The 12,851-nt window shown below is 36.6% G+C and overlaps 1 protein-coding gene across 5 annotated transcripts in view; it reads right to left on the bottom strand.

The window, feature by feature from the left end:
• Positions 1-12,851, bottom strand: part of LCORL (ligand dependent nuclear receptor corepressor like) — an 82,005-nt gene that overhangs the window by 2,185 nt on the left and 66,969 nt on the right. The window contains exon 8 of one of the 5 annotated variants that reach the window (XM_058837527.1): positions 5,473-5,702. The exons of 3 other annotated variants lie outside the window; for them this stretch is intronic. In XM_058837527.1, the coding sequence (XP_058693510.1) occupies positions 5,599-5,702 (104 nt within the window). In that variant the 3' untranslated portion in view covers positions 5,473-5,598. Of the gene's footprint in view, positions 1-5,472; positions 5,703-5,745; positions 9,880-12,851 lie in introns of those variants that run through there. One more of the 5 variants, XM_058837528.1, reaches the window with a different exon arrangement.

Here is a 12,851-nt window from a genome sequence, read left to right as displayed (position 1 = left end):
ACTCAGAAGACAATTTCAATCCTCATTTCAAACCCCTTCATCCCTTTTTACTGTCTACCTGCTGCAGTGATATGTCCCCATGTGTGATACATTGTTTCTCACCATCCTTTTCAAAGTTTTTGAGAATTTCAAGAATGATACAAAGTTGAAAATATTTCTGAGGTACTAAAAACAATGTTCTAAGTACTATAATTAAGAAGAGGAGGTAATCGCCATGATAAAACCAATCTGAACAGTTTCCTATCAAAGGGGTATTTAAGCAGCAAAAATGGCTTTTACTTGCTGCATTTGAGAAAAGCAGGTTCATCACAACTCAGGTGCACATTCTGGAGGATTGAATGTGCTGTAGTGTAGCGCTCACAGGGGTGCAAAGAGTAGCTGAGGACAGTCAGTCAGTGTAGGCCTGTACCCTAAAGCATTGGCTTGTGTTATTCAAATACCAGTGACTGACTTTGATTGAAACATTTCCTGTCACAGGCAAAGGGAAAGAGCTTAGACAACAGCTTTCACATTTTAATTTAAGCATCCCCCAAGGCTGTTTACCTTTCTGAGATGGCAGTAAAACAGAAATTTCTCATTTACTCATAGTCCCCAACCCTCCAAACTGGTGCACTGCTTCCATGCTCTGCATTTCCTTGTGTCATTATTCAGCCTTCATATTTTGTTTTGTTTTGCCTTTTACCCTTTTCCTCTGGTTGCCCTGATCTTTCCTTCCTGCAGGAACAGGAGTGTAGGTGTAGAAGATGGACAAGACTTCAGTCAGCAAGGTTACTTTTTCTTCTTTACAACATCTTCAGACTTGGATCTTTGCCCTCAGAAAGTCAAAGGTTTTCCTTATGACCATGAGATTAAGTGCATATGGGAGATGGTGTTAAAAGTGACTTCTGCAGTTAGCAGCTTTCCTCACCCCTACCGATTTTGTGCTTTTCAGGCATCGCCAGGTAGTAAAATATAACTTGTAACAACTACACAGCAGCTATATGAATTATAGGGTAGGAATATTTTGGTTTGTTTTTTTTTTGAGTTGTCATGGGTTTGGGTTTTGTGGCTTTTTTTTTTTCACTTTGTTTGTTTTTTTTTTTTTTTAAATTTATTTTTTTTTTTTTTTTAGTGGTGGTTGCTATCTGAAAGGAACATAAATGCCTTGGGAGCCAAGAAATTGCAAACTATGAAATAGTATATACCTGCAAAGTGCTTTAAAACCCAGCATTTCTACTGTCTTTAAGCAGTAGACAAAGCAGTAGATAAACTGTGTTGAATGCTGGGCAAGTGCCAGACAGAAAAAGCCAAAGGTTTGGGCTCTTCATATGATGACCTGGTACGTTCCTTCTGTAGATCAACTAGGAGTTGTACCCAGCTGGTAAGGGCCACTTTCCAAACTACACTGCTGGTGCTACCAGTGTATCCTAGGATTTGGTGTAACCATCATTCCTTCCCATTTGCTTGGACAACAAATGGAAATGCTGAGTGCTGTTATAGTACCAAACAGCCCTTTCCAAGGACTCAGCTCTGTCAGGGACTGTCCTACTCCGCATCTTTTAGTTTTATACAGGTTTCTGTACAAGGTGCAGTAAGCTGGACTGAATTTGCAAAACTAGAGCTGGAGTATGTCGTGATAATACATGTCATGTGGTGATCTATTTACCTCTCAAGGGAAGAACTCTAGGAAACTCAAGATTTTGCTTTTTAAATGAATGCATAAAAACAGGAATAGAAAAATGTTAAATTTTTCCCTCAGTTCCTTGGTATGGGTAACATCAATACAAAATTTTAAGTATTTTAGAAAATTTTACCTTGATAAAAATCAAGTGGAAAATAATATAGTTCGAGACCTCAATTAATGTGTTTGTTATCTAAGAAAAATCTAGTCTTTCAACTTGCTTTTCATTCCTTTACCTGTAGTGAATTATTTTCCAGCTTTTGATGTAATAAGGTAAAAAAAACTGGTGTAATTAAATATTTCTAAATCAGAGAATGTAATTAATTAAAGGCACAAAATTAAACAGAAGCAGTTGGATTTCTCCAGTCAAATCCATCAACCGATTCTGCTCTAAATTTTATTCCACTCTACCTGCGCAAGCTCCATGGTGCATTAAGCATTCCTAGCAGAATATGTTACACACAGAAACCTTTCTGTTAGGAATTCTGAGTACAGCCTGATGGTCCCAGAAGCCATGGACCCTATTTCAGGAGAGCCTGGAAGAATATCCACAGCCCCCTGGAGCTCTACCAACACTCACTCACTCCTAAGATGGAGTTCCCTTTAAATTTCCTAGACAACAGGCATATACTAACCTTAAATAATGCTCTCTAAAAAGGTTAGAATTTCCAATTCTGATGCCATGTGTTTACCATTCCAGCAATTATCATCTGTTTTGTTTTTATTCACTTGGGACTGACTCAGTTAATCAGTTTCTGTGCATGTGATTTGTGTAAGTCAGCTACAGGTGCTTCTGTGACATGGAACATAAACTCCAGCCACAGCATATCCAATAGCTCTGTTTCCACTAGGGAATTTGAAGACAGGACGTCAGTGCTAAAATTCCAGTGAAAAAGATGAAAACCATCTTCATTTCTTTTCACAATTAGTATGACGAATTAGTGAGATTTCTTGAAAATTGAGTATTTTTTCTTCATCTTTAATTACACTACCCTCTCCTAGCCTTTTTCTCTAAATAGTCCTGAAGTGCAGGTAACATGTTTACTGCTTCATTGAAAAGATTTTCTATTTCACCATTTATAATAAATGATCCATATAATTTTTGTCTCTTCTTAGAAAGTAAAGAACAAAAGAAGGGATATGGAAACATGTCTATACTTTTTGATCTGAAATGAGCAGTCTGAAAAAATGCCTTAAGGAGCCACATTCAGCAGCCCCTCAGCAGGTGCTCTGCTATGGCTCTGTGCAAGGGGTCTGTTCAGTCTCAGAGGGGTTTGACTCTTCCCCAGAGCCATGTGAAACACAAGGGTGGCAGGTGTGGCACTGAGGACATGGGCACACCACGCTGTGCACGGTGACAGGACACACTGCTGGGTCAGTGCAAGCTGGAAACGCCCTCACGTGCTCTGGGCTTGCTTTGGAAGCTGCTGCACACCAAACCAATGGGTCTGGAACAGCCAGTGAGGACTTCAGGATGGTTTTGTGTGTGTTGTAACTCCCAGCTCCCCTATCACCATTACTGAATCACCTCTGAATTCACCATCTTTCAACACCGCTGCAGAAAGGAGGGATTGTTTGTGTTTTTCTGTGTTATTCTGACTCATCTCAGCAGCCAGATCAGAGTAACATCAATGAACTGTCAGGTCCTCGCTGGTCTCCTTGGCTAAGCAGAGAACTCTGCATGTAGCTAAGTTTCCAGACCTGCTGGGGCCTAAAGGGATCATCTCTCCCCCCCAAAATTTCCTCATATCATTAAATAAAAAGGAATCAATAGAAAGGTTTTAATTCAACCTTCTACTAAAGTAATGAGTGGCCTCCCCATGCTCCTAAGAGCTAAAGAAAACCTTGTTCTTTTCCACACTTCCTGTTAAAACTGCCTGAATACAATTACTTTTTTCTGAAAATTCACATTTATTTCTCTAGTTTTTCTCAAATCATCATTATACCACAGGAAATACTGATTTTTAATAGCAAGATGGGAGAGCAACACCAGACAAGTTGAGGCTGCCAAGCGCAAATAATAATATATAATATAAAAAATATTATATATATATTTATATATAAATAAAATTCTTTGAACTGCTTATTTTCTCTGCAGTTTGGAGCCATGTTCTTCTGGAAAAAACAGGATATTTGACACCTGTTGTATGAAATGGAAGTTTTTAAAAAATCTGGCTAGATCAAGTCCATACATTTGCTGAGTTAATCTGTCACAACATGTTGAAAAAAAGTAGGAGAAAGAAAAAGTAGGAATGGGTAAAAATGTCTCTTATCTGTTAGGTCAGTCCTCAGCATTTCCCTTCAGAGATTACCATCGGTGCTGCGTGCTCGTGCGCTGTAAAACAGCTATGAAAGAATCACTGTAGGGCTGTGTTTCTCTAAGTCTCTTGCAACACTACAGAAAAAACCATCTCCTTCCCCACTATTTGGGAGCAAGGTCAAACTGGCTCTTACCCTCCTGTCTGACTGCAAAGTGCACTTGTTAAACACTGCCAGCAGTGACTGTGGACTGGTAGCTTGGAAAGCATAAGAGCATCTGTGACACACAGCACAGACTCAAGGCTTTAACAGAAAGGTTTCAAAAACACTGAGTAGAAACAGTAAAACTTGAGCAGAATTTAAAAAATGTTCTCTATACAAACTCTACTCAAACAATTTCTCAAGAAAGTAGAATACACTCGGTTAAAATCTAGAATGACAGCAGCCTCAGTATGATTTCCAACAGAGACTGATTTGATAATGTATATATTGAAAAGACATGTTGAAAAGACAGTAAATCAAACATGCACAGTCTGACTGATTATCTCTAAAATTTAAATTCATATTTTCAACGATGGCAGAACCCAGCAGCAAAGAAATCTACAAAGGAAAATTTTAATGTCTCATTTCCATTTACCAACTGGATTTTCATTGTAATATGAAGTAACGTATTTCAGCTGTGTGGACGGAATTTCAATTGGGAATCGGAGAGAGTAAGTAATGCCCTGGAAACCAATTGAAGCAAGATGGGGAGATAAGCAATATTCAGGGAGTTTTAAAAGTTAGATATAGGAGCTGAGTTTAACACAACTGGAGTGGTAAGACAAATAGTACAGAATACTAAGAAAGGAGGTGAACTGAATGGAGACAAAAAGACAGGGTGAGAAGTCAGAACCAGCCATAATCCCAGACCAGAAATTATGGTGGAAAGTTTATTTTGCTCTTCAGACTAACTTAGAGTAGTTTTCTTGGTTTGAGAAAAAAAAAATTAATATGAATGAAATACAAACAAAATATATATGAGAAAGATAGCCAGAAGTGGCAACTGGGAATTTGTGAGCACTCTTGGCCTGTCAGTGAAGGAGCATTACTTACTGGTAGCTTTTTTCTGAATCTATATATTGAGATACACACACACTGTTCAAGCTTTAACTTGCCCAGAGACAAAATTATATAGCAGTACTGGTCATTAGCACTTCATCTTCAAAGACCACAGCACAACAGTAGCACTGAACAGCAGGTGGTGACATTCTCAGGTAAACATTTGGCAAGTGGGATGGATGGCAACAGTTTCAGAGTGCAATCAGAGATATAACTTTCTTCCCAAAACCAGTCAGCCTCAGAAAATTACACACAACAGATCATAGGCAACATAAAAGGTTTAAATTGCAATTTCACTGAAGAATTTGGGAACCAATACTCTTTTAAAAAATAAATTAATCAGTCTTGCACAGCCATGGAAGTACAGAGCTCCATTCTAATGGCTCCCCAAAATACAGGAGAGACATGAATGTATCTTAAAAAGTTTAAACAGCAACAGTATTCCTTCTCCCTTTTTGAGTTATAATTATTTAAAGCTGCCTGACTGAGAAAGTTATGTACAACAGTGATCTTTTTGACAAGAATCACCATGTTTTTGTGGTATTACTCTTTAACAGTCCACAGAAGCACAGGGTTCTTCAAGAACAAGAAAGTGGAATATTAATGTAAGCTGTCACTGAAGTTGGCATGAAGAAGTCATACAATTTTAGGGCGTAATTTACTAGTGACGATGGTACATAACCTGTTAAAGAGAAGAAATAATCCTATGATCTCAAATTGTTCATAGCATAAAAAAGCTCTTGGTAACAAAAAAGCAGCTAGGATTCTAACAGTTGAAAGGAATCATCATTACTTTGATGATGAACATAATGAATTGTTTGCTTCTAGGCACCACCATGAAACAAGCCTTCCTCTGATCATCAGTTCCCAGAAAGAGAACTAATTTCTAGTTATTACTAGAAGTTAGCAACATACAAATAAATAAAAACCCTACACACCTGTTGTGCAGATGACCTGCTGTATTTGACTTACAAACATACTATAACAGAAGAAAAGCTTTTGCTATTTTTTTCCTACCTAATCATAATTAAAAATGGTTTTGAACAAGGCAGTAAGGCGAAGGTTGGAGGTTCAGAACAATGTGTGCTGCTGGTTCAGGCTGTTCTGAGGAAGCCCAATGCCTCCATCTCAGAGAAGTGATGAATACAGCTATGGAAGTCCTGTCATTTGAACTCTAATCTCTAATCCATATTAGTTTTTTGACATTACAAATGCAATTATGTTATGAAGAGAGATCATCTCAGAAATACGATGAGACAGTCCCTGGGTAGTTTAAAACCCACCAGACTTCTGAATTAAGGAAGGTCAAACAGCAATTTGCAAATAAGTAATTTCCTTTTCTGAGATTTCTACTACTTAAATGTAATTTAAAACCAGCTGTAAGTAGTAAACTGATAAATAGGAAATGTCAGCAACAAATATGATACACAAGAGAATTTATTCAAACACACAGGTAACAACAAACCACCAAATTTTAAAAATGGATACCTTAAGTACAGCCCTTAAATATTTACTTGCATTGCAAATAATTTTCTTAAGTTTTAAAAATATTTATCGTTATTGAATGTTTTGGAAATTATACCAAGTACCCCAATAAAAAGACTGAAGACTAATTTTAAGTAGGTTTTTTCCCCCCTAAAATTTACCCTGCATTCAAAATAAAAGAATTTACACATAGGCAAGAGAGCACAATTCAACAATAAGAATTTATTTTTAAAGAAAAAAATTTAAATCATTCTTACAGCTTCTAGACAAGACTTTTTCCAGCTAGGTTTCCATTTCATGTACAGGGAAATAATCTATTGTTTGGACCAAGATTTCAATAGTTTGAAATAAGACAGCTTTGAGGGCAGGCCTGTGTCAGTAAAATATCAAGTATAATCTCTGAGTATTTGTGAAATCCACTCCTTAGGTAACAGGAACTTGTGACAAGATCCATCTGAAAAGAATGACTTCCCTGAACACCTTAATTTTCATGTATGCATGTATTTTAATAAGAAACGTGAAAGCCTCATTATTCTAATTCCTAGCAGAATCGTAATTTAGAAATACCCTATCCTGAGCTAAAAATGAAAAAAAGAATAAGAATACCTACATAAGATCTGCTTGGAAAGACTTGATTGTAGTCACATTACTCACTGATTGCTTGACAACTGATATAAAACATCCCAAACCAAGCAGAAATTCAGACTTACACTTTTAAAAGTATTTTACCTCCTAAATTAATTTTAAGGCCATTTCTACTGGTATGCATGAAGTAAGAAAAGCAGGTTTAAAGTTGATCTTCACTGAAGAAAGAGCTGCAGTCAAGTTATCTGCCCTACTTACAGATAAGCCATGAGAAAAGACAGAAGCAGATTCCTCTTATGGATGCCCAGAAGCGGAGACAGACAGGAGCATGTGGCAGTAAGTGGAGGATGGAGAGCAGGGGAGTGGCACAGCTCCCTGTGAAAGAAAGTGTGAAACTCCTGCCTAAAGTTAATTTGCAGTAAGGAACCAATAAAGGTGAAAGCAGACATAAGTCAGGTGAGTTTCTGCTGTTGAAAAGACAGATCAAATAGTAAAATCTAGTCAGACTGATGAAACCAAAGAAAAGAATACAGAAAAGGGCACATTGCCTCCACAAATCATGAAGTTTCTCACTAAAGGTTTACATCCCCTTGACACAGCAAGAGATACCATTATTTATACTCCAAAGAAATTGAAGAATAATCTAAACAGCCTTTACTGATGTCTGGAACATGAGGAATCAGCATCAGAAAATGGTCCCCTTTCAGTTATGAAAAAATGCAAAGAAACAAAAATTGCTTGACCTGTCCCACAAGAACAGAATGTGCAATTTGCCATGAATGTGGCAGCAGGAACTGTAACTTGTTCAGGGTTGTAAAACATCCAGAGCTGTTGACCCAAAATCATAGAGATAGGAAGATGCAATCTGTTTAAATATCTTGACCTTGGAAAAGACACATCCTTACACTGTAGGAAAAAAAATTAAATTTATGTGTCTTCAATACAAAAAAAAAAAAAAGGATTAAAAATCTGTTATGGCTTTTTCTAAAAGATTTTCCCTACCTGGATTTGAAGACATCTGTGACACAAGCTGACTGACATTTTGCTCATGGTATTAAAAATCTCCTGGCAGGTGTATGGACCAGACAGAATGGACCAGCCAAAGTACACAGTGAGAAACATGCAGTAAAATATCAAAACAGAAATAAAACTGGGCTGCACTTGTTCTTCTGCAGAATATCCTTTGGCACTCACAAACACACAGCTTGGGATAAAAGGAAAGCTGATGCATGATCTGAGAATCAGTTACAGTTTGGTACTAAAGGCGAGCAAAGTATGAAGGCAGGATGCAGAGAAATGTGGAATATCCAGTGTAATGGCCTGGCTGGTCTGAGCTGTGGCTGTGGAATAAACAAAATGGGTAACACCAATGTTGTGAAATGAACCACAGCTCAGCAGGACTCCAGAGCTGCACCAGTGCAGGACAGGCATTTCTGGGACAAAGGCACAGGCAGCTCTCATGGCACACAGATGAAGCACGCGTCAGTGCTGTACTGCTGCAACATTACAAATAAGTGTATTGAAATGCAAAAAGCAGCAGGACAGCCAACAGAGGAAGAGACAGCCAATGGCAAAGGTACAATTTTCACTACAGGAGCAGAGATGATGTGCAATGACTTGACATCCCAACTGGGATCATCACCCCCCGTGAAAAAGTGTGCACACCTTTTTAAAAAAAGGTACAAAACTGCAGGGAAAACATAGATAATCTGATTTATTAAGTAATTAACAAAAAAAGTTCATGAAAAATCACACTGAGAATGAAATATAAAGTGAACATTTAGATGAGAAAATAAACCAGTCTGCTGAGAGCTGGCAATCCAACTATGGGAAAAAAGAAATAGCAGATGGAGGAGATATGAAAACTGTGGTTTTCATAGATGGGTTTCAAGATGATACCTCATGAATTGAAAGGAGATGATAGAGAGAGATTTATCTCAAGACCAGCATTATTTTATCAAGTGACACTGCAACCAACCAAAACATTGAGTCCTAACCTGGTTAGGATTGTGGAGAACATATTAGTTATTACTCAGTTACAATAATTTCAATCTTTTATTTGACTAGCAGATTAAGATTCACTTTTCTAGTTTTTTATAAAGCATTATTAAAAAACTCCTTGTGAGCAACAAAGTAAAAAATTCCAAATAACTTCCCAATTGGCATCTCAATCGAGGTTCTACTTGCAGTTTGTCAAAGAAGTGATTTTTTCTTAAAATCATACCTTAGAAAGGTTCACAGGTAGCACATATCCCTACACAAATATATTCAGGTACAGGTCTATAAATCACATATCTCTATATAATTGTATTTGGTAAAACCCATAATTCTGATTTCCAAACGTTTTCCTCTGATTTCTTTCAAGATGTCTGATAAAATCTTGAAATAACTATGAAGTAAACACGGCTAATGATAAACTTTCTTTATCCAGATCACACAGCCAAAACCATCATGATGTTTGACATGACACTGAGCACAGGAAGCACGACACTGCCCTGGTTGCCACCAAGGGCAAATCCGCCAAGCTGTGTCACTGTTGTGGGGTGTGCATGGCAATATTGCCAAAATGCTGCTCTTAAAATATTAGGCTTTTCCTATACAGCAATTACCTTTCAAACACATCCATCTAATTAGTTGTTGATCACTGTAAAAAAATCTGTCGTAATTAGAACCTGAAGGTTGTCAACAGCTTTCAGAAACACAGCATTCTCAGTGACATTCAAGATTCAAGGACATTTTAGAGCCTTTCTTTTCCATGTTGACCACAGGAAACACTGGAGAGAAAAAGGCTTTCGAAAAAGAAATACCGTCCTTAAAATATGGCAAAAATACTATTTGTATTAAATTAATATCCAAAAACATTTCTATTAGTCTCAAAGGTTTTTTAAACAATATTTTTAAGGCACAACTATGCAATTATAGCAAAATTAAAGGACACAGCAAGCAAAAGGATGAACAGTGAATAAATGTGGCATTATACTTGGCTTAAAAATCTGAAAAATATTTCAAACCATCAAAGGTCAGACTAAAACTATCCTTCGATGAGTAAAAGATGAATTAGGAAAGGAAAATCTACCCAAGAGTACATGCAAACAACAATGAAGTCATTTCACACCATTTTAAACTTCCCCCCTCGATTCTGGAACCAGAATCTGCACTTTTTGAATGTAATTAACTGAAGATTCCAGTATAAGACACCTTACAAAGATGTGGTAAAAGTAAAAAAGCAGCACTAGCTTTAGCATATAAACAATTGAGAAACACAAACTAACGTACAGGACACAGGCCTCTATGAATGAAAGCATCTCTCTTGAACTATTTTCAACACCAAAATGTGGAATTGTCTCAGAAAAATTAAACTGCTCTGGTCATGGTCAGACTATATAAATATGTAATTTACATGTTACATCTTCACAGGCTCTGTTGATTGACTTCCCTCCTTTTCTATCTAACAGCAACAGAAGCTCTGCTTTAAGGCCATAAACTCTCAACAGAAGAGAGGATTTTAAAAAGGATGTGTACTTATCAGATTTCCAAAAGCTCTGTGCAGGCCTTGGAAAACCGCAATTTTCTCTTCTAAAAAAAGGCTTATGAAGAAAGACAGAAATTTGTCTATATTTATTTAGTATTACCAGTTCCCTAAACAAAGATGAAAAATCTAGTCATTTCCTCAGGACCAAGAACAAATAGGAAAACATGACCATGACATTCTCAGTTTTTGAAGAGATAAAATTAAAAACAGATAGCAAAACAATACTGAATAAAATTATGAAAAAAGCACCCCAGCTTTGGTATAAAACTGGGTATATAAATCTACAGAAAGGCTTAATGATCATGGCACTAAACTACAGAAAACTACATATCCTAGCAGGTAAAGAAATTTGAAGACCTCAGAGCCAAGTTCTTAAAAAAAGTCCATTAGTCAAAGAAGCAAGAGTAAAAATCCTTAGCTCAGAACCCTCAAAAGAAGATGACTAACAGCATACTCTAAGGCAATGTGCAAATAACTGCAGTTTAAAACTAAACAGCACCCAAAACCTACACAAACCCATACTAGATCAAATGATGTGAGAAAAATAAGATGAAAGAAGATTACGTAATTTTGGAAGCAGAATTCCAGAGCATAAAACAAAATGAAGCATTAGACTGTGGCATGGGAGCTGCTGTTGCATTGTGGGGAATGAGGCAGAGACAATTAAGTTCATTAAATGAGTAAGGATTTATTACACATGTATAGTCAATTATATATCAAGTGTACCTTTCTGCTGTTACACTTCTGCATTAAAAATGGCCCACTTACTGAGAACAGTCATTCATTTCATATTCTTCTTATATTTCTATTAATGCTCTTCAGTTTATGTCTGCCTGTGAAAAGGTAATTTCCTGTCTGGCAACTGCAGGTATGAAAATTTCTATCTGCTTACTCTGCATCATAGGTTAAACTTATTTTAGAGCCAAGTAACCCTCTGATGAAAAGCCTTTGTGAAAAGAGCCTTCTTAAAATCAACAGATTTAATAACTGTCACACTATGTCTCCTCTGCACTTTTCCTAATCTAGTATTTTAAATTTGTAGCTCATTAGGGGTATAGAATGTGGTCCTTCATGAAAGCTGAACAACCTGCTAAAACAAATCTTCTTTGTCACTAGGTCATTCACACTAGTAGGGAAGTGATTCCCATTTGTAGCTTTATCATTACTACATTGCATTATGGTGAGACAAATAAGCAACAATACTGAATATTAAAGCCATACTAAAATAGATGCGTAAAAAAGAATTCACAAAATTTTCCCTTCCAATTTTTAGCAAACTTACAGTAATGGAAGTTAAGTTTAAGAAAGTGTTTGTCTGTAATACTAATAGAGATGTTATTTTATGTACACAATGAAGAGACCAATTAGACTCACAACACCAAACTTTTCATAGTTACAATTCTTCACTCTTCCAGCCAACTTTGAAATGACCACAAAAATTAGCAAATTCTGCTTTCAAGTACTGCACTAACTTCCTTTCATTAAGGTGGAATTTGAAAACCATATTCAAACATAATAAAAAATTTAAATTGAAAAGTCACATTCTCTGCCAACAAATCCAATATATCTGTTCTAAAACTGCAGACTACTTGAAGAAAAGTCAAAATATAAGGGCAAAAATTAAAAAGTTCATGCTAGATTAAAATATCCTAACTTTAAGTGATAGAAATTGATTTTTAGAAGTTTTTGTATGCAAACTCCCACCCTGATATGAAGGGCAAGTGCACAGGTCTGTGATGTCAGCTCTGCCTGCTACTGTAGAAGGTTCACAGTCTCTTTTCCATCTGTATGAAGTCCACACCCTCTGAAGCAGATTTTTAAAATATTCAGTACATTTTAAGATCATAAAATGGAGTATTTCACATGTGCCACTTTTATCATTGGATTAATAATTTTTTGTATTTTAGCTTGGCTTTCTTGAAACCTTTTGCCCAAGTCCAAAGCATGTGAATGTGACCTTCAGTGTTACCAGTGAACTACTCTTGTGAAAAGAAAACAAATGCTTTCCTGAAAATATGCTTATGTAATTTTCTTTGCACAATGGAGAATAATAGTGTTTCAGTGTTGCTAAAGAAATTAAAATTGCCAGAAGATGGTTTTAGAGAAAAAGGGAACTGCCCTCAACACATCAAATGCATTGGGGAAACAACAGTTCAGAAGTAGCAACAAACATCAAATGGACCCATGTATCTACCAGCCACCTTATCTTGAATTCAACAAGCAATGAGA

The sequence above is a fragment of the Poecile atricapillus genome, chromosome 4 (assembly GCF_030490865.1).
Source record: "Poecile atricapillus isolate bPoeAtr1 chromosome 4, bPoeAtr1.hap1, whole genome shotgun sequence".
In the NCBI taxonomy this organism is placed as follows: Eukaryota; Metazoa; Chordata; class Aves; order Passeriformes; family Paridae; genus Poecile; species Poecile atricapillus.
Note: the sequence above shows the minus strand (reverse complement) of the source record. Positions and strands in the feature narration are given on the sequence as shown.